The sequence below is a fragment of the Ornithodoros turicata genome, chromosome 6, assembly GCF_037126465.1.
Source record: "Ornithodoros turicata isolate Travis chromosome 6, ASM3712646v1, whole genome shotgun sequence".
Classification (NCBI taxonomy): domain Eukaryota; kingdom Metazoa; phylum Arthropoda; class Arachnida; order Ixodida; family Argasidae; genus Ornithodoros; species Ornithodoros turicata.
Window position 1 is genome coordinate 3,672,150 of NC_088206.1, and position 20,445 is coordinate 3,692,594.

Consider the following 20,445-nt stretch of genomic DNA (forward strand, 5'->3'; position numbering starts at 1 on the left):
TCTCACCAGACGGCTGCTGCGAGGCGCGTGGTTTTTTGTTTTGGTTTTACCTTGGTGCTGGTGCTGCCTTGTTTACATGGGAGTCACTGGTTTTATTTAATGATACTTAGTAGATTAGTTACTCTCCTGAGGCAAATGCCGAAGAAGGGACAGTTTTATTATGCCGTAAGGAACGGCCGGACGATTGGAGTTTTTGGAACTTGGTTCGTACTCGTTCAACAAAGTCTGTGTTTATTAGCTATATGCTTCAGTACCTGTGTAGTCGTGTACAGACCCATAATATACAGCTCGAATAAAAAGCTAGAGCAGGTGAAAGCACGTCTAAAATTGCATTTTTACATTCTGGATGTTGCATTCTCATCAAAAGGCCTGAATGTGAAGCCCAAGTGAAGGGATATCCTCGTCCGATTTTTAAAAAGTTCAGCACAGAGCAAGAAGCCTGGTCTTTTGTACATAGAGACGCCAATAGTGAAGTGAGACTCTCCAACGGTAAAGCTGGGTACTCTTTCGCGCAACGCAAACATGAACCAGATAACCTTCTCTTTCAAGGTACCAGTGGCACCAGCTGTCATTCGGTGGGTACACTCGACGTGTCTCGGAAACGGAAGCTGGGTACGTAGGTACCCTCCAGAACTGCCTTAAAAAAATTGGTCGCTACTCGCAGTACACGCACCAGATGGCGCTCCATCTTCTGTGTTTTAATAATTTTAATCACCATATATTTTCACACTACAGATCTTGAAGTGGACAACACTCCAGAAAGTTCAGCAAAGGCTTTCCGAACAGACGATGATGGTAAATACTATGCTTCTCATTTCTAATCAATCGTGCATGCATGCATACTCTATTAGCAATAGGTCTACAGACAAAAAAATATTGCACACTGACATCACTTTTGTATCATTTTCTTCAGAAGACATGCTTCATGTTTACACCGACGGAGCCTGCTCCAACAACGGCACCTCTGGCATAGCCAGAGCCGGCATCGGCGTCTATTGGGGACCCAACAATCCAATGTAAATGTTTAAAAAACACTTTCGTGGATCCAACCTCTCCAGAGGCTAACATTACGGGTGTTTCTGCACCCACTCGGATACATTCCTTTTCAACAATCAAATTTGACACAAAGTCTCATTTCGTACTTCAATCGAGTCACGAAAACCACTTTGGGCTTTGTTGTCTTACCAAGCAACTAGGACGAAACTGAGTTGTGAATTACAGCTATTTCTGGTGGGCAGTACTGCTGTTCAGAAACAGCTGGAAAACTGTACCTGGTCAAATGTAACCTGTGTTGTATACGCACATTTCCTGGAGATCCTAATCTTCACAACCTGAGAACTACAACAGAGACAATCAGATAATGGTTGTGCTTTGCCCACAGGTACAGCGTCTCTTCCTAGTAATGTTATAATGGAGATTGACCACTGAAAATATATTAGGAAACAAATTAAGCTAAATTTAATTTCAAAATTTGTTACCATTATTTGACTGCACCAATGTGCATGAGGACTGTAGAAAGAACCGCTCTGGACACCTCACGTATGAACAAAAATCTCCACTTCAGGAACGTCAGCGAGCGGTTGCCCGGACGTCAGACAAACAACAGAGCAGAAATTCACGTACGTGTTCCCACCACGTTTTAAGACCTTCAAAACGCTAATCTTGCTATCACCTTTTAGGCAGCGGTGAGGGCTTGTGAACAGGTACACAGTCTCGGTTGCAAGAACGTCACAATCTATACGGACAGCGCATTCCTCATTAATAGTAAGTATGTTACAGTAAGAGAGGTAACAGACACGCCTGCAGCAAACTCAGTAAACCATTATTAACTGTCTACTACAAGACTAATATATTGCATGCTTGAAAAATTACCCATGTTTTTACATTAAATCGTTACCTCTATTTACTTAAATCCGCTAAAAGTATTTAGTGCCATACTTTCCTAATGCATTGATCGGTCATGAAACAACGCTTATCATAACGTAGAATAAATTGTAGTAACAACAAAAATGAAATATTGCAATCACAAAACATGATGAAACATAGCACAAAATAAATTACAAATTGCCCATTGGCCAACATGCTGGACAGATATGATGCACGTGTGTGTTTGGTTGAACCCTGCCGTCATTTTTGCTGCAATCCTCTATGTGATATACAAGCACATAGGTTGTACTGTACACATACATGTGCCAACTATGACAATAATTGTTACGTGTTAATCCGAGAGCCACGGAAATTGTGCAAACGTAGAGTGAAGCCCAAAAACCTCAGCGCCCGATTTGCTCATTATTTGTCCTTGCGCTTTTGCAACTGTCATCATCCATCTAGGCATGACCAAGTGGATGGACGGATGGATTAAACGAAACTGGAGACTATCGGATGGACAAGCCGTCAAGAACAAGGAAGATTTCCAAGACCTTCTAAAGGCTGCAGAGGGTCTACGGATTAAATGGGTGCGTTACGTTCTTTCCTTTGCAAACTACACTACAGGTTTTCCCGGAGATTTTAATCCAAGTGCCAGCTAAATTAATCCGTGCCCCATAAAGTTTGCATGGCACATGGATTAATTTCGATGGCGCTTGGATAAAAATCGGCGGGAAAACCTGTAGTAATTCCCTCCCCCATCAAGAAGTAAACTTTCCGAAACGTTCCGCAGGTACACGTTCGAGGCCACTGCGGCATCGACGGAAACGTGGAAGCAGACAGACTCGCTGTGGCGGCCTTGAACCAGCCGTTACCACCCGGATGACTTTTCCACCCGACATCCAAAACTGAGCCACATATTTTTCCTACTAAACAATAAATTATCACAAATCCCAAATGTGTACGTATTGAAACAAATGCATGGATCGCCTCGCACGAAGGCATTCCTCTCTTGGTGTTCAGGCAGGTTCAAAGTATTTCAATTTCCCAAACTACAAAGTAATTATTCTTCTAAATGATTTCGTTAGCAATGTACCAGGCTCTTAAAGTGGGACTCGGGAACAAAATCACCGCAAAGGTTGTGGTATATCCGTAACGTTTAGGACGTCAGGAACACGTGTACGAAATATCTCATTCTAAAACTGTGCAGATTTCATTAAAACGAATTTATTACAGAGCGAGAGGGAACTGATATCATCCGGCAAGGGAGAATGCAGGTTGAAAAACGCAACTCTTCCTACACCAGGAACATTGCACACTGCAAAACTGAAAAAGTTCAGACTTGTTGGGCAATCATCAGGAATCTAGGAGGTTCAAATTTGGACAGACAACCATGCACATTATGTTGAAACAATTTTTTTATTTTTTATTACTTTTTTGTGACAAATGATGTCTACTTTTTCCTTGTTCGAGACACAAGAACAAAGCCAGTGTTTTCTTTTTTTTCTTTGTCTTGCAAGTGGAAAAAAAAAGAAGAGGAAGTGTTTTGTTTTTCCACAGTCCACGCAAGCATTGTTGACGCATCCTCTCGCGGAAGAGGAGGGCAGGCGGGGCTTTCCGTCGAGGAACAAGGTGCGGAATATTTACAAGATGCAATCGCTTTCTTCAAACCAGTGGAGAGAGGGGGGGTCAAGCGGGCAACAGTGGGTGTGCCTAATAAATACACGCAGTGCAAGTCAAACACCTCTCTCATTTTTTTTTTTTTTTAAGGTGCTCGAGAGAAAAAGCAATCTGGTCGCCGTCGTCTGCTTCAAAAAATTTGAAACGCAGCTGCCTCGCTATTTACGATTTTCCCTTTTCCGATCCTCGCCCTCCCCCACCTCACAGATTCCGACCCCTTGCTAGTCTCCCTTCCGTGTGTGTGTTTTTTTTTTTTAAAGTTAAATACAAACTATTTACAGATACACTATACACAACGAAGCTCTCTCGGGAATTAGTTAAACTGATTGCTTTCATCTAAGTACGAGGTAACTGTTTGGGGAGGAGAGAAATAAAAGTACGTTAAGGAACAGACATCAAACTCGACAGGGAGGGAAGAAATTTGAGAAACCCGCAAGACATCCGTTCTTTTTGTTTTCTTTTTGAGGGCAAGTTTTGTTTATTCTTTCGCAGCAGTGACTAAAATTTGTTGTTCGCACCCGCGAAACAAATGACACACACACACAAAAAAAAAGAAGCTGCAGTTAACTCGTTGGCTTAAAAATATGCTCCCTCCATAATCAAAAACGGCCAATAATAAAGTTGCCAAGAGCGTTCAAGTTAGCAATATGGAAAATGGGGTGAAGGGGAGAAAAGAGAGGGGAAGAAATGTGGGAGGAAGGGGGTGTAAGAGGAGGAGGAGGAGGGGGCCAGCCATCAACAGTCGAGGAAGTTTGCGGCCATGAGAAGCTCGAGGGCAATCTCGGGTGCGATGGGGAACTCTGGAATCTCGGTGGAGCTGTTGGTGTAGCGCACCTTGTAGGTGAAGTACTGGCACACTTTCTGTAGCACGTGCGACCTGCGCAGGGTGAGGAAGAAAGATTGTATCGTCCACTGCAGCAAAATCCACCACTGTGATCTGTGGCGCAGCGTAAGGGGGTGGGGGTGGACTAGAACCCTTTTTATACGCAACAACCCCCATATTTCTGATTGACTTTTAGCGCAGGAGAAACATGGGAATGCTAAGCCTAACGGACTCGAAACTTGCCGTCTTGCAAGAGGTAGGGTCGTTGGATTGGACTAAATCACCTCACTTTAGTGAGGTTAGTCTAGGCGGTGAAAATTTAGTTTTTATACGTTTCGTGCAATATACGAGGGTCATTCCCGTTTTATTTCATTACTAATTAGCTCCTCTTTCACGTAAAGGAGTCCGATTTTTGTTTTCATTCTTTTTCCTTTAAAAAAAAGCCAGTGCTCCCAATACGGAACTACATCCGAATATGTATGTATATATGTAACTTACGGAATCTCTCTGAAGTTCACTTCGTTTGTTTCATTTTCGGCAAACTGTCCTGTAAGAGTTGTCCCGGTTAGTCCCATGTACGAGATCAGTTTCAGCGGAAGGGGTTTGTACCTGGCCCAGAAAGCATAGCCTTGATAGTCCCAGATGTGAGGGCATGCATTCGCTTGATGATAAACTCGTGCCCGTCAGAGGAGATCAGTTTGACGTACATGGCCTCGGGGCCCTCACAGCCCCCGTACACGACCTCATCTTCCAACTGTTTTTCCTCTGTCATCTTGCACCCTGGAACTTAAACAGAACACTTTCGAGCATAAACCGGGAAAGAAACAGTTTACACCCTCTGATCGCAACAAATCTCTGGAATACAGCCAAGACTCCCAAGATGAAATTTCGACTTCCTAACACCACAAATAACCTGATAAAAAAGCATTGCTTCGTAAATACCGGAGCAATTTTCGTTCTTAAAGGGCCACTTCTGCGCAAAAAAAAGTATTGCGAGCGTTACGCGTTTCCTTACAAAACATGCCCGTTTTTATAATTTAGAAATGAAATAACATGAACTCGCACGAAATAACATGAAGTAACGCGAAATGACACGATTTAGACGCTGAAATCACGTTCAGGTGCACCTCGTCACACATCAACTACACCGCCGCATTTATATGTCGTAAGTGACATTCTAAGGCAATTACATCCTTTCATACCACTGCGTTGGCTACTATTCACAAAAATAGTGCAGTAAGAGGAGCAAACACTTACCCCAAAGCAGCTTTGCCAATCACTACAGCAAATCTGTTAAGAATTTGAAGCGGAGGCACGGCGCGGCACGGCGCGCTTGCAGCGCGATTCTCCTAATTTGAACAAGTTTAAAGTCTAAGCTTTGGACTTGTGTGCGCGTCTACATAAAATATGGTCTTTCATCCGAGACCGCTGATAAAACTGTTTCGAACGAAAGCGCTCGGTGCTGCTTACACATCCCACGCGGGACCGCCGGCGCGAGCTTATCAACACCTTTGTTTGTACAGCTGCTGGTATAGTGCATGATATATGGGGAAATGCGTCTTACACTTGGAAAATGTATCAAATGCCGGCAGAGCAGGCGTCTAGTATCGGCCCGAACATACATACAACAGCAAAGAGGTCAGGTGACGATTTCCAAAACGGTTGTTACTTTTGCTTTCACACATTTCGAGTGAAAAGAAGTTTTCGTGCGGGTCAAAGACGTTACACTGTTTACAATGTGCTCTCATTGTCACCACCGCGTGAGTTTGCAAAGAAAAAAACCTTGTTAGTCATCCCAGTAACACAGCGGAGTTCTAGGCCTAATGCACCTGTGTGAATGCCTCGCACGATGGTCAGCAGAGATACTTCGCAAGGTAAACGATAATGCCATTTGCAAGCTGTTATGCAGTGATAATGAAGCAGAGTATTTCTACTTTTAGGGTGTACAAACGTGTTAAGTACTTACAGACGCTCGGAGCGCTCTCCAAATTGTAACTTGCGGGTTTTCTCCGTTTTTGTCCTCCTGGCGGCCGAATCCAGACTTTAAGGGAATAGGCAACCCTAAACCTAAACCTAACTTTAGGTGTAGGGGAATTTGTATTTTTAGCTTGCTTGCTTGCTTGCATAGGTCGCACTTTAAAACTTGCAAGCGTGAGTTCTGCTGCTGCAGACTTTAGAAAGATTCGTAGCAAAAATTGTGTTCTTAATTTTTTTTTTACACGGCGCGCAAAACGTCTGCTATTTATAATATGCTATCAAAACCGCCACAAGCTAGCCAGACAAGCCAGACCACACTTTAAAAACGGACATTGCTTTTATTTCTGTGAGATAAAGGGAGATGTTCATTCCACAACCTACACAATAAAGTCAGCATCGCAAATCATGCAGGGTTGAACGCAGTCATGAAAAAAAAGAACGAAAACACGAATGAAAAACAGAACCCATCTAAAAAAAATTGCCATTCTCTTTTCCAACTGAAGGCAATGAAAAAATGGTTTATGTACAATGCATTAAACGCAAAAAAACTTTTTGTCAAAGTTCCATTTGTAAGGATGCTCCAAGACAGACCTCAAAATAAACGGAATGAAAATTTTGACTACAACAGACGAGGGGGGAAAGAAAACCGATGTTCTGGGATCAAGAAAAGCGTAAAAGTTGTCTTCATTAAACTCTATATAAAGTGTGCATTACTACAAACAACATTTTCAGAAATTTGCAGCAGAGATAAGATATTAACAAAAGCGCAGGTAACATTTTTCTCTACACAGCCCAGCAGCTGAATCTGAGAACACCTTCAACCCTTTTCACTGTGGAAATATACATACATACGTAAAAGAAAAAAAAAACAATAGAACAGCGCTTCCCCGAATGTTCCTAAGCAATGTGTACTACTGTAGTAGGTGTTCAGTCCCGGGAATAAGTACCGGGCGACATTAATTCCTCCCGCCCACCAAATGCAGTCGTCCATGCAGAAACCAAAGGCGAACGTGAAATACAGAGTGATGGCTGATGTAGTGGCACTGCACTGACATTGATCACGAAATCAGCTGCAAGGGAGAAAAAAAAAATATTGTAAGTTACTCAGAACGTCGGCAAAACAAAGCATCAATGTAATACATGCTATGCACAAAATCGTCTAAACTAGACGGGTTTGAAAGAGTTCTTTCGCAACTTCTAATCTCAAATTGCGGACAGGAGCTCTCACATTAAACGTGACCACTATCCGCTGAAGTGAAACTTTGCAGACGGCATGCTTCTTTGTGTCGACTGAAGGCCTGTTCGTTACCTGACCTGATGTGCCAACCAGAACCGCCCGCTTAACGACCGTAGCCATGAAAACGGGCTAAGTTCAGCCATGCGGGAAGCCACTTTTAGTCAGCGGGATTTCTGTGTTTAAAACTGCCTCCGTCGGTTGGCCGAAGCAGACGACACTGAGGCTTTATGTGATCACAGGGCGAATGATGGAGAAAGGGCCATCGGGCAGGAACACATTAGGTTTGATAGAGAGAAAGAAACCACAAGACTCAACCTCTGAGAGTGGACAGGGTTCCTATCCCTAATTTCTAAGCCTTAACCCTTTGACCACAGCAACACATGAAAGCTGCGGAACAAAAAGAAAGCTTGTTCGATATAAAGACCTCTGCAGTCTTATAAATATCTCTGCGGTCATAACTGTGACTCCGCAGCTGCAGCTACGCAGACATTATTCTAGAAATAATTAGCGCAAAATATTGAAGCGAAATAACTGTTACCACTCTTTATATTCGTCTTCGCAGTTTTTCGAAGGCTGTTCTTTTTAACTTACTATAACATAAATAACACTTTACAATAAAGTCACAGCTCCCAATAAGATCAGGTGGCACTAAACAAAAACAGGGTGCCTTCAAATTCCCAGACATTTTCAGGCGTTCACTGACTATTTCAAGTGAATTCCTTGACCTTCCCAAAAGGGAACTTGGTGCCCGCTGCTACGTTTTCATACAGATCCTTCATAAAACAATTCATTTCAATGATTTCAACAATCTTCAATTTCAACAATTCATTCGCTCAATCATTGGTCGACACTCGCGATTCGCTGCACATGGTCACAGCACTTCTCAACGATTTTCCCCGACTTCAGCTACTTTTTGGCCAAATTCCCTAAAAATTCCCAGTTTTCCAAGTTCGTAGACACCTTGAAAAAGCGCGTGAACACGCAGATGATGGTGGGCATACATGCAGACGACGTTTGTACGAAGGGTTGCCAGAGCACCCTTGAAACATTTGTTGTCAAGAAATGCCATCAGTGTGACGCGCTCGGAGGTCCCAGTGCGACTCGACAGAGCAGTAACATCGGTAGGTGGACACATTTAGACGGAATGCCTGGTTTAGGAAGCAGACGGAGCGGACAGTTCAAGCCATGGTGTCATTCGTTAATGACAGTGTGAAGAAATACGCCAAAATTGAAGGGTTTTCAAGGGCGGGTCCAAATTCAAAGCTTTCAGATATGGCCTTTCAGGTTGCGGAAAAAGGAAAAATGTAGAGTGCCAACTCCCGAGTGCATGGCAGCTGCTACTACGGTACAGTCTTGGTGAAGACCTACGCACCTAACAAAACAGAACAGTGTGAGGAAGCATGAGACAGTGTTGCTCGAGATCATCACTGCTGCATACTCAGAAAAGGGAAAGTGCGCATCACCCCAATAAGAAAGGGTTAAGGGTAACGGTATGGTTTGCACCCTTGATGCGTAAATACTTACCTCACGACGACACCTATCTGGAAATGAGCGTGTTATTGAAAAACTTAACACCTTTCGCCTTGCATTCTCGAACAAAATATGCCAAAGCGCATTAAAGGGACCATGAAGCGATAATCCAAAATGTTCACATTTTTTTTGCTGTCGGTCTTTGTAATGTAACTTTGTCCACATCGTTTAGCAATGTTACCACAGTGCATTCATTGCGCACAATTTACTGTCAAACACCCGTGAGGGGGACAAGGTCCTAGAATTACATGTAATCCAGTGTACACAGCCTATAGACTTCGCCTTGAAACAAACTGAAAAGCTGACTGTTAAAGGAGCACTGAAGTGCAAAAAAACTTGTTCTCAGATCAGAATTGGAGTTTGAATAAGCACTATGCAACCAAAATTATTTTACGAAGCACGGCTGTTACTGCCACACAAATGTTATTGAAACATCCACGAAAAACCGCCCAGGATTGGTGGTAGCCAATAGGATCCTGAGGCAGCAGAAATGGGGGGCAGCCAATCCAGCTGCAGAATAAGTAGAGCCTGAAGTTTTCAGGTTTAAACCCGATTCGTCCCCGAATTGAAGGTCTCTTTTGGGTGAAACCCCGATTTTTACCCAGCAAATTCTCCTCTGTGAGACGTCTGTAGGAATGCACACTAACTTGTTCGGCAACAAATGGAGCTACATCACCGTTTGCACACATCCAGTACAGTTAGTTTGAGTAACTGAGCCCCATTTCTCCCTCAATTTAGCATGCTGGAAATTTTTCCACCCCAATTTGCATGAATTTAGAGCACATGTTTATTTACCTGATTTTTACCCCCCCCCCCCCCCGAATTTAGAAGAAAAAAAATATTTCCCGAAATCTTGAGGCTCTAAGGACAAGCACTCGCGAATGTACTATTGTGTATTCCTTGTGTTTCGAGTGTAAATAAACGTTGCTCTCAGTTGTAACGCTTGTTCAGACATGTTCATAGCCCCTTTTCACTACATGTATAATTACACACCGATCTGACAGTGGTTTTGATGTATTCCTTCTTCTCCGAGAGGTCGTGACCTGGGTACTCATCGAACACCTATAAAGACAAATGGGGGGGCTCATGATCTCCCGACAAAGGTACCCCCTCGACAGAAGAAAAGCTGGGTACTCACGGCCTTTATAACTTTCTTCATTGTGATCTCTTCTAGGTCAGCCCCGTCTAAGATTTTCTTTATTAGGTCCTTAATGTCTTCTTCCTGATTGAGCCAATTTCATGGTAAGACACGGAGGATATTATCCTGTGTGGGATAGTTAGTGTCGCTGCTCTCGGCGCGGTAGACATTGGTTAGTTTGAACCACGTGGTACCTCGGAACGAGACTGACTTAAGCAAATGGCAGGGAACATTACGTGTGTCCGATGTGGACTGCTTCCGCGTTCAAGTCAACAGCCATGTTTTTTTGCGTACAACATACACGGGTGCTCACCGAGATTAGCAGACGTAGTCGAGTGGGGGCGAAAGATCAAATTAACCGAAGTCTAATTAACGAAAGCCCCGCGTATTTTACTGCACAGCTTACCGTGGGTGCAGCCTTGGAGGATCCCTTTGCTTCCTTTGCTTTCCCTTTGGAACCTTCGTCCTTTTCTGCTCCCTTCTTGGCATTTTTCGCTTCTCCTCCCTTCTTCTTCACCTCTCCCTTCTCTGCTTCCTCCTCGTCATCTCCTTCCCCATCCTCACCCAAATTGTTGTTCTCCTCCACCTTTTCCTCCTCGTCTTCTTCGTCTTCCTCGGAATCCTTCACATCTGCATGATGTTTGCCAACTTAAAAAAAAAGAAATAGCGCACAAAGTCCACAGTGGGTCCCGCAGTGCCACGTTACCTGCTTTGGACTTCTTGGAAGCCGCCTTCCGAGCCGGCTTCTTCGGGGTCGCCTTTTTACTCCTAGCCGCTCCTCCCTTCTTCTTCGGCGCGGCTTTCTTCTTTTTCTTGGAACTCTATGCAAAAAAGCATCCAGAGTCAAGCTCCACACTCAACTATATGCATTTCCACTCACCTCCTCATAGTCACTGTCAGCGTCACTCTCTTCTTGAACCTCCATTTCTTCCTCACTCTCTTCCTTCTCCTCTTCATCGTCATCTTCTTCAACCTTCTCCTCTACTACCTTTTTCGCTGCTGCTCGTTTCCGTGGAGTAGCTTCCTTCTTGGCTTTCTTTTTCTCTGGTTCTTCTTTTGCTTCTTCTTCTACTTCCTCCTCCTCTTCCTCAGACTCTTCCTTCTTTTCTTCTTCTTCCTCCTCCTCCTCCTCTTCTTCTTCTTCTTCCTCATCCTGCTCTCCTTCGTCACTCTCACTTCCTGCTCCCTTCACCTTCAACAAAAGTATTTGGACGAGCTTTTGAGTGCTTGACGCAACTAGAAATACCGATAGTGACTGCAGCACGTAAATCAAAGTCTCGTGGGTGAGGTTCTTTAGCCCTTTGAAACCTGGGCGAAAATTACAACTGCGTGCCAAAATGGGTAAGGCTTTCATAAGCGACGTACACCCCTGATGACTCGCGTAAAGTTATTTATACGGTACCTCTATTATATTCCTATGGATAGTCCGTAAGCCATTCAGTTATATTACTTGATTACTTTGGCACGTATATAAGGTTGCCACCAGGCCGGTATTATACCGACAGGGCCGGTTATTTGCTCACTCTGCCGGTAGGAAGGTGATACCGGCATCCTTTTGCCGGTAGGAAGGTGATATTGGCATCCTTTTGCCGGTATCACCTTCCTACCGGCAATTTGTGGCTCAATTTGCCGGTATTTGTGGCTCAACACCTTTCATAGGGGTTTTTACCGGGCTTTCCTTTCAACATTCCACTACAAGCTTGAATAAATCTGGAGCACAGATCCAACTACGTAGTCACCAGTCGTTTTCTTAGTTATTCATTATTATCATCATTGTTGTCTCGAGCGAGTACGCTCGTTCTTTCTTTCTCTCTCTCTGTATACTCTCCACCCCTCACCCACTTTTCCTTTCCTGCGAGCATTTCCTCGTCTCCCTCTATTCCACCTCCTCTCCCTCAGCCGGTATTTTGCACTCCGAAAGGTGGCAACCCTACACGTATACCAGAAAATGTTGCTCTTCTACTTGTCTACAAAGGTTCGCGAGAATGTCGCAGTACTACTTGAAGGCACGGCTATCTGCAGGGGCCTTTGTCATATATCTATTCTCAACGTACAGACATGTCTCGCTCATCCGGAGCTCAGATATCTGCAAGACTCGCTATACGGACGACATTACTGGGAACGAGCCCGCTACCGCTGGATCGAGCGGAGGGTAGACAGAAGAGGGTAATAGTAGCGGAGAAAATGGGCACCGCGAATGCCGAAACTCACGAGGCTCCGACATCACGGCCCTCGCGCCGCCAGCGAGGGAGCGCACGAGAAATCGCGTGCTTACAGCTACCACTGGGAATGGATGCAACTCTGAGCTCTGTCGCTATAAGTAAGACATGTAGAAGAATAATTCTTTTTTCGTCAGTATTCTGGCGTGCAGCACAAGGCACCCAATATTGTAATGAATCACATCTATGAAAGTCTCCCAACCCTTTTAAGTAAGGGGCATGAAAATCTTAAAAAGAATTTGAATCCGCGATGAAAGAAGCAGGTTAAAAGTAGGAATTTAGCACAAAGCTCGGTAATGAAGAGAAGGCTGTACCGTTGTGACTGCCCATTCGCATTTGTATTCGCGCATCTGCCATGATCATCTTCACCCTACGTTAGGGCGCTTGGCTTTCAAGGGTGAGGAGGGTGATACAACATGAACGCTCACTAACAGGACGTTTTACGAAGAAGTGAATAAAAAAAGACGATTTCACGCGCTGGTTTGCATAAAATGAAGCCACTTCTTCGTACACCCTCCAAAAAGCCGGGGCGTGAAGAGAGCTGCGAGTACGAGGGTCACCACTTGACGGTGGCAGTGCCAAACACTCGCGCTCCGGAGCAGCCACTTAACGCACCCATTATTTTTTGGTCCACGAATCAGGTTCAAACGAGCTCTACTTTCTAGAGATAAACTTTAACAAACACTGTCTAACCCCTAGTCATGTACGTGATATGCGTTACACGTGGGTCAGGTTTCTATTCAAATGTTCGAGCTGGATGGTTCTCCTGGAACAGTCCAATGGGTCAATGCACCTGGGTCATCCAAGATGGGCACTTTGATGGAGGTAGTCCCCATACGGGTTAGAAAGAGAAAGTCTCTTTGAGTACGTCATTTCGAGAGGGATAAACTGAGAAGGGAGAATTGAGAACGGGTAGTTTCGATAACCAGCCAAAGAGAAAACATATGATCAGGGCAGATGCAACGTAATTTGTCTTCAAATGGACTTTAGCTTCTATTGCATCAAATGCTACATAAATAAATACTCCAATATATACCGTAATAGCGTTTTTTTTTTTTGCACGCAGAACAATTTTTCACGCTTTTTGCGAGTAACCACAAAGTGCATACACTGACGCCCACCAAGAAACACGAGCCGGCATTTTCCGTAAGTTTAAGTTCCGCCGTCTGGCCTCCGCCAAAACATGTCCTACACGAAATCGACAACTTTTGCGGTATATGTACTACTCTCATTTTACGTGGGTGATGCAAATGGTCGATCTCTAATGCGGCTAGTCTACCACAACACAAAGCACACGAAGTTTTACCAGAAAAAAGAAAAAAAAAAAAGAAAGGAAGGCCTACCTTCTTGGAAGATTTACCACCTGCACTTTTCCTGCCCTTCGCCGCACCCTTCTCAGACTTCTCGCTCCCCCTCTCTGAAACGACAAGAAGACCACACGCTACCTTTAGACCCTCCACATTTTATCCCAGAATCCCTCTAATCTACAGGTTTTCCCTGTGATTTTAATCCGAGTGACATCGAAACTAACCCACGTGCCATGCAAACTTTATGGGACACGGATTAATTTAGCTGGCACTCGGATTAAAATCGCCGGGAAAGCCTTTAGACGGCACCGTGTAAATAAATCCACGCCGAGACCCAGAGCGTAATGAGTAAAATGTACGATTTATTTACGCGACAAGCAACATGTACACTATTTACACGGTTTTCACAGCCACGAACTTTTCTGCCGTCATCATCAACCGTCCGTAGAGCCCCCGTTGATCGACACGAGGTAGTTGATGACCGCTTCGTGCGCGAGACGCATTGCCACGTGACGGTGGAGGCCCGAAGGAATGTTCCGGATCGCGCTCTCCATCATGACGCCGAAGCCGTGGCACTCGTCGCCGTACCTTCCTTCACCCGGGGCATCGCCTCGAAAACTCTGCGTGGGACCGCTCGTGGCACTGTCGCTCGACGGACTGGCGAGCATTCCGCCGTCAGACGTAGACACGCACGTGGCATCGGGAGTCGTAGAAACGATGTAAGTGTCCTCTACCTTCGGTGTCAGGAGGGAGACGTCTTCACCGCTTGGGCTCAACCGTGAACTGCTAGGAGAGCACGTCTCCGTGCCTTGGTCGTGCATTGCCCTTTTCTCGTCGGGCCCTAACTTGAAAGCGACTGCTGCGGGACACAAGAATCAGAAGATGGTGACCACTTGTTTAACAAACATGGGTTGCTGTACATGGGCTACCACAGTCTGACCCCGCAGCTGACACGGGAGTTGAAGGGATTAAAGAACCTGCTGCTTGGACGTCTCGCCTTGTTGGCTTTTAAACGGCAGCCAGTTAGACTGGCTAGAGCTCTGCACAGGCAGACTTCTCCGGGCCCGAACCGGGCCCGCGCCTTCCAGTCTTTTTTTTTTTTTGGCCTGGCCCGGTGACTCGGCGAATAGAGTCCAGACTAGCATTTCCAGATGTGACTTACATGTTTCTAGCGCTTATCGAACAAATTTCTAAGTAAATTTATGAGGAGAAAAGACACGGGCCACAAACATACAAGGACTGTCGGCTTAACACCGCAACAGCACGAGACCAAATTAAATCCAGAATGTACGCGGGCATGTGCAACCACAAGTTTTTGTGGAGGTAGAGGATGTTGTCGACAAGCTCCGGCCCCCAATCCCTACCCCTCTCATCAAGCTTGGTGAACCTGAACCTGATTGGAACCCGATTGCGAACCTGACTGCGAAATGTGTGAGGAGTCCGGAGCAATGTGAAGTGGCTTTGAGAAGGTCGCGGGGAGAGTGAATCATACATATAATGCAGTGTTCTTTGCTTGTTTTCTCAAACATGTGCACAGGAATTACGTAAGCACGTGATTTCAACTATAATAGTCCTCTATTGGGTGGAATTACATGCGTGACCCGGCCAAGCTCGGAAATGTGTTTTGCGGCTCCGACCACGGGTTGAGGCGCGGGTCCTTGCAGGGCTCCGAGACTCGCTACAGCAGCGAGTTCAAAAGGGGCACCAAAGTGCAAAACTTCCTGGTCACAGAACGAAAGAACGAGGCATTAATTGTGCTTTCGTTTGCGCCTCAATCATGACAGACATTACGGATGAACCACGTTCCTTTTGAGTGGCTGTTAAGGTTATGGCACCTTACATTCTGGAAAGCGAAACTTTTGCAGTTGAGACTCCCTCTGACCAGCAGCACGTGAAAGCTGCAGAAAAAAACGAGTTTCGTGTATTGACAATTCCGTATGTCTTCATAATTTCAGGTGCCATCTTCTGAAAAATTGATGAAGACACACACAAAAAGATCACGGTTCTCCCTGAATTTTTCAACAAAAAATTGGGGGTATTTCAAGGACTTTTAAGCCGTGTTTTTTGCGTGTGTCCCTCGTCCCTCCATGTGCCCAACACTGGGGTCGCTATGATTTTATCGATTTTAAAGCTCCGACATCATTTTGTCTGGGACGTAAAACACCGGAGCTTCAACATTTCACATAAATATCGATAACCTACAGGTATCACACAACAAAATACATGGGGACTGAGCAATAGCAACCCGTCCACAAACATAACTGACATAACTGACAACTCCTGATCACAGGACAGTAAAGGAAGGTTGATGAATACAACAGAGGGCGTCATTCATTTCTCACACTTCTGGTGAGAAAAGCTAAAGAAGCTGATGCGGCTTCGAAGCTACAGTCCAGGGCCATGGAAAAGTGGAATTTGCACTAGAAGCGCCACAGGAATAAGGAAAAGATGCAAAATCGAGGACTGTGGAAAATTGTGAGGTTTTCCAGGCCTTGAAAGCAAGATTTTCGAATTACGGTTTTTCAAGGTTTTCAAAGGACCAGTGGGAACCATAAAAGATACACTAGTCTATGTTGTGACCCACGAAAGTTACAGTAGATACAATACTATGAAACGAAACAAAAGTTTCCTGGGTTCATAACAGCAGCCGACCGATTTTCCAGATCTGACGGTGACTGGGGACATCAATGAGCATCAATGAGCATCAGTGAGCATCAATGAGCATCAATTTTGCACCCTCGAAGTACTGACTGTATTGCGATTCCTCTCTCTTCCTGTTATGTAGCCACTATTGGGTGGAGCTGCCATGCATCATCGTTACTTCCGTTAATGACATTTGCGATGACTACTCTCAGGCTCTCCAACATTTCATTTTGCGCAGTCTCAGCCATTTCACCGATGATGCCAGTGGTGTTGGTCCATCTACACCTGTAGCGCTTCGCTTTGTCACATTTTGCGAACATCTTTCCGATTAACGGTCACTTACGCTCCGAGGCTCGTTGTGCTCAACCGAAAAACCTGTGAAAAAGGCACCTGGAATGTATGAAGAACACACGCAGGTATTTCTTCCGTTTGGGGTGCGCCATCAGAGGAGACGAAAATAGTGAACCACACTGGACCGGTGATAGGACCGGCTCGGAAGTCCCTACGATTCCAATTACCAATCCAATCCGAGTGCACAATCCAAAATTGCGGTTTCAAGGTTGCTACAACAGTGGCTAAAAAAATTGTCCTGTTTGTTCTGCTCTGAGAGCATTTTGGTCCGGAAAATCGAGCCTCTGGACTTCGATCTGTCCGGAAGAACAGTCGCAAAATGTATTAATCCTATGGCTAGGGTCACCGTTTCCCGTGTGGGAGTCCGAAGTAGCCGACGAGTCCCAATAATAGGTGTCCGAAAAATCGGTCGGATACTGGATTAGCTTGAGATTAAAGATAGCCGACACTTACTCCTCTTCTTAGGAGCCACAAGTGGCTTTTTGGAATCCGCCGGTGAGAGCAGGAACTTCAACGCTCGTTCTGCGCGGTCCTCTGACGTGCCGGACCTCTCGAGGTCGAGTACGGCGAGGATCTGCTTCTGAACCGCAACCGTAAACCTATTTTCGAGAGACAGTACCTCTCATTATTTCCTACACAAAAACAACTGCCTACGTAACGTATTAAACGAAGTCAAAGAAACTCACTTCTGGAACATTTTCTTCTTCTTGTCGTACTCGGCCGAGCTCTCGTCAAATGGAAATCCGCAGAACTTCTTCAGATTCCTCTTTACTTCTGTAGACTAATAAAAAAAAAACAACTGTGTTAAAAAAAAGAAAAACACAGACAATATTCCACTTCGAAATACATCCTACCGTTCCAGGTCGGTTAAACAGGACCTTGTGCAGGTTCTTGAGGTCTTCGGCTTTGTGCTTCGATATCTCGTTTTCGACTGAAACAGTAATAACGCTTATTGGGTGTTGCAAACCTTGAGAGGTCCTTCAGGTGCAACTTACTTCGTGGACATTCTCCTAGAGGTGTTCCCTTGCCCAGTGGAACTTCAGGCTTATCCTTGCCAGAGGGAGTGAAGGACACGACGAGCCGTTCCACCTTTTTTCTCTGCCGTGACCCAGACACTTCGAGGGGCAGGTCCAAGAGCCCAGCTGCGCATTAAAACAAATTCAAAGACTAAAAAATGCATTTACGCTCCAGACGATGCTTCGATCGTGTAACTTTGTTTTTAAATGTGGTGGGCTCACGTAACTATAAAATCACTCACGTTTGGGTTCCTCTTCCTCACTTTCCTCCTCTTCGCTTTGTTCATCTTTTGGCTTGCTAGAGTTCTCCTTTTTCAGGGTCGACTTCTTGGGAGTGCCGGCTTCGGACGACTTCTTTGGACTCTCTGCAGACTTCTTGTCTGTCTCTTCTACATCCCCATCAGCATGCTGCGCATCCATGCATAAATTATGCGCCACATTCACGCGAACAGATCTATGCGCTCGTGCATATCCAAGCACACATACAACACAGCAGTGAATGTAATTTGGTTGGTGTAGCTTCAGTCACGATGACAGTTCGAAGATACATGCTTGACAGTTGGGTGCGACCTTTCACGTCGCCCCGGTTTAAACACGTTAGTAACCTGCATATGATCCGTGCCCGCGAGTCACACACAGGTCGCAATACCCTTGGGCTTACTCAACAGGAACATGCACAACAAGGTACCAGGTTGGAATACCTCACTGTGCAAATCCGTGCATCGTCTCATGTTCACACTGATGTGAAGTAGTCCCGGATGTTCACATTCCCCTTCGTATCACGAGTAGTTCCTCGTGCATCAATAACTATTTCAGTGAATTGCAAGAGTGTGGCGCCATTCTCGATGACTCACAAGTTTAGTAGCAGCGGGCGCGGAGTCTATAAGTCGCGCTTAAGTTGTTTGCTATGCGTTGTCCCGAACATCAAACACAGATGATACGCCGGTCACAATTTGAACCTGCTATTTTACCCAAAGTGGTTGTAATCGGGGTTGTAAACGTTGTAAACAACACCAACATGGTACGCATGCTTTTCTTTGGCGTGTAACCTTTATTTCTGCTCGTGTTAACGTGCCAGAAATAAACGCGCAGACACAGTTAAAAGGCTCACGCGAGGCAATGTGAACGTTAAGCCTAAAACAGCAAACCGCGCGTTCCTTTCTCCATTGTTTCCTACGGGGTTTAGTCCTAGCAATAGCCACCGAACTACGTCAGACCGGGAACGACGTTATTTCGTCGCTGTCAGCTATCGCAGTCGTGTGAAACATTGCAAGACAACAGACCTGACGTATGACTGTTATTTGGCGCACTTTACTCACGTCTTTCACGCTGTTCCCTTGCGGAAGAGCCTCCGAATCAGACATTTCGACAGCACGGCCGTTTACGGCTTCAATTCAAAATGGCGGGCAAACGATTTCGAATAGGCGGTCTGCTCCATTGGCCAATCGCTGCTTACAAATCCGAAGTATTTCATGAAGCGCTCTCTAAATATTTCATGTTTTATTTTTTCGCGTTTTTCCGTCTTGCATAAATATCTCCGAACTGGGGCCTTGCAAGAGTTGTTTGTGTTCCCCAGGCTGCTCAGCAGACATGCTGATGCCTCTGTACATAAAATGACCAAAAATTTTATTATACAAATTCGGAGCAGATTCAAAACACTGTACTGCCCGCAGCACAACGAAAATGGCAGATTGAAGGTGGTCGTGATAACATTTCCATGTTGTTCGGGACAAATGATATTATGATAAGCAAGCACGAGTAGGTGTAGAGCGTATCGACTCAGCAGAGGCTAGACCGGCGCTAGAATGCCAGATTATGTGATTATGCCAATTGTTTCTCTCGGAGTAAAAAATGCGATCGTCCGACGTCACCCAGCTGCGTTGTATGTGCATAAAAACAAATTTATTTTAATTCGGGTATAATATAATTTATCGACATCATACCAACCACGTGGTCTGCGTCTGCCAGCCCGCAACCGGCGGGAGCCAAAGGTTGCGTCAACTTCCATCAGGTGTCGACACTTCACAACGCTTCAACTGCAATTGAAAATACGCACAGGGCGAAAAGGACATATTTCTAAGCATTTATTTTCCTTTTCAGTAACAAAGTATGTGTGAGTAAGAAACACGACTGTAGCGTTGACCCAATCTGAAAATTTCTTGAGACAAAATGATTGCACTAGTAAAACAGTCCAAAAATCTTCATTTGTTGCGTGGGTCACCCTCATAACTACAACGTATGTCTCGTTAATACAGCATGCTAAATTAATTGGAGTTTAAAAAGGGCATTCGGTGTTGGTGCCGTGCGTTGTACTACGTGCAGCGTACAGAATCGCCATCAAGAGATTCTGAATGCATAATTTTTAGAAGAGGGGTAGTTGGTTGTCGTTTACACCGGCACCCCTTCGTACGAAATCAGAAAATAGATGATGATGCCAATGATGCCTCCTCTTACTGTGTGTTGTTCTGGGGATGATGTGCTTGACGTACAGTCTCGTTTTCTGCTCCGTTTGTATGCAAACGAGCACTTTCGTGTTTGACCTATCATCATTCGTGACGCAGCTGTTTGTAGAAAGCAGGAAGTGACACGCTCTACTTTTCACCTGCATGACATCCGCTGTCACAAAGCTGACCATGCAAGACAGCTCGTTAGCACCGA

The 20,445-nt window shown here is 45.1% G+C and overlaps 2 protein-coding genes and 1 non-coding gene across 3 annotated transcripts; 2 read left to right on the forward strand and 1 right to left on the reverse strand.

Annotated features, from left to right (window-relative positions):
- The first annotated feature begins 4 nt into the window (after positions 1 to 4).
- On the forward strand, positions 5 to 2,824 carry LOC135398846 (ribonuclease H1-like). Its single transcript, XM_064630366.1, has 9 exons — positions 5 to 203; positions 368 to 489; positions 550 to 612; positions 736 to 795; positions 914 to 1,016; positions 1,565 to 1,619; positions 1,680 to 1,764; positions 2,332 to 2,456; positions 2,660 to 2,824. Exons 1-9 carry the CDS (start codon positions 100 to 102, stop codon positions 2,750 to 2,752), a joined length of 810 nt encoding a protein of 269 aa, XP_064486436.1. The 5' UTR covers positions 5 to 99; the 3' UTR covers positions 2,753 to 2,824.
- A 438-nt stretch (positions 2,825 to 3,262) lies between these two features.
- Positions 3,263 to 19,215, reverse strand: LOC135397474 (protein DEK-like). Its single transcript, XM_064629078.1, has 18 exons — positions 19,107 to 19,215; positions 18,030 to 18,195; positions 17,767 to 17,913; positions 17,626 to 17,702; positions 17,458 to 17,552; positions 17,225 to 17,370; positions 13,814 to 13,887; positions 11,132 to 11,443; positions 10,958 to 11,072; positions 10,658 to 10,881; positions 10,252 to 10,335; positions 10,107 to 10,175; positions 9,108 to 9,124; positions 8,901 to 8,955; positions 6,336 to 6,540; positions 4,979 to 5,155; positions 4,868 to 4,916; positions 3,263 to 4,423 (listed from the first exon to the last, which is right to left on the reverse strand). The coding sequence occupies exons 1-18, from the start codon at positions 19,149 to 19,151 to the stop codon at positions 4,282 to 4,284; spliced, it is 2,199 nt and encodes a 732-aa protein (XP_064485148.1). The 5' UTR covers positions 19,152 to 19,215; the 3' UTR covers positions 3,263 to 4,281.
- An 849-nt stretch (positions 19,216 to 20,064) lies between these two features.
- LOC135399355 (U11 spliceosomal RNA) lies at positions 20,065 to 20,191 on the forward strand. Its single transcript, XR_010424245.1, has one exon. It is a non-coding gene; the product is annotated as a U11 spliceosomal RNA (small nuclear RNA).
- Positions 20,192 to 20,445: the final 254 nt, after the last annotated feature.

Coding starts and splice junctions, on each gene's coding strand:
- LOC135398846 (XM_064630366.1), top strand. CDS start 100: ATGATACTTAGTAGATTAGTTACTCTCCTGAGGCAAATGCCGAAGAAG. Junction 796..913: donor TTTCCGAACAGACGATGATG/GTAAATACTATG, acceptor CATTTTCTTCAG/AAGACATGCTTCATGTTTAC. Junction 1,765..2,331: donor CAGCGCATTCCTCATTAATA/GTAAGTATGTTA, acceptor TCATCCATCTAG/GCATGACCAAGTGGATGGAC.
- LOC135397474 (XM_064629078.1), bottom strand. CDS start 19,151: ATGTCTGATTCGGAGGCTCTTCCGCAAGGGAACAGCGTGAAAGAC. Junction 13,888..17,224: donor TGTGGCTCCTAAGAAGAGGA/GTAAGTGTCGGC, acceptor TTGTCGTTTCAG/AGAGGGGGAGCGAGAAGTCT. Junction 11,073..11,131: donor CTGACAGTGACTATGAGGAG/GTGAGTGGAAAT, acceptor TTTTTTGCATAG/AGTTCCAAGAAAAAGAAGAA.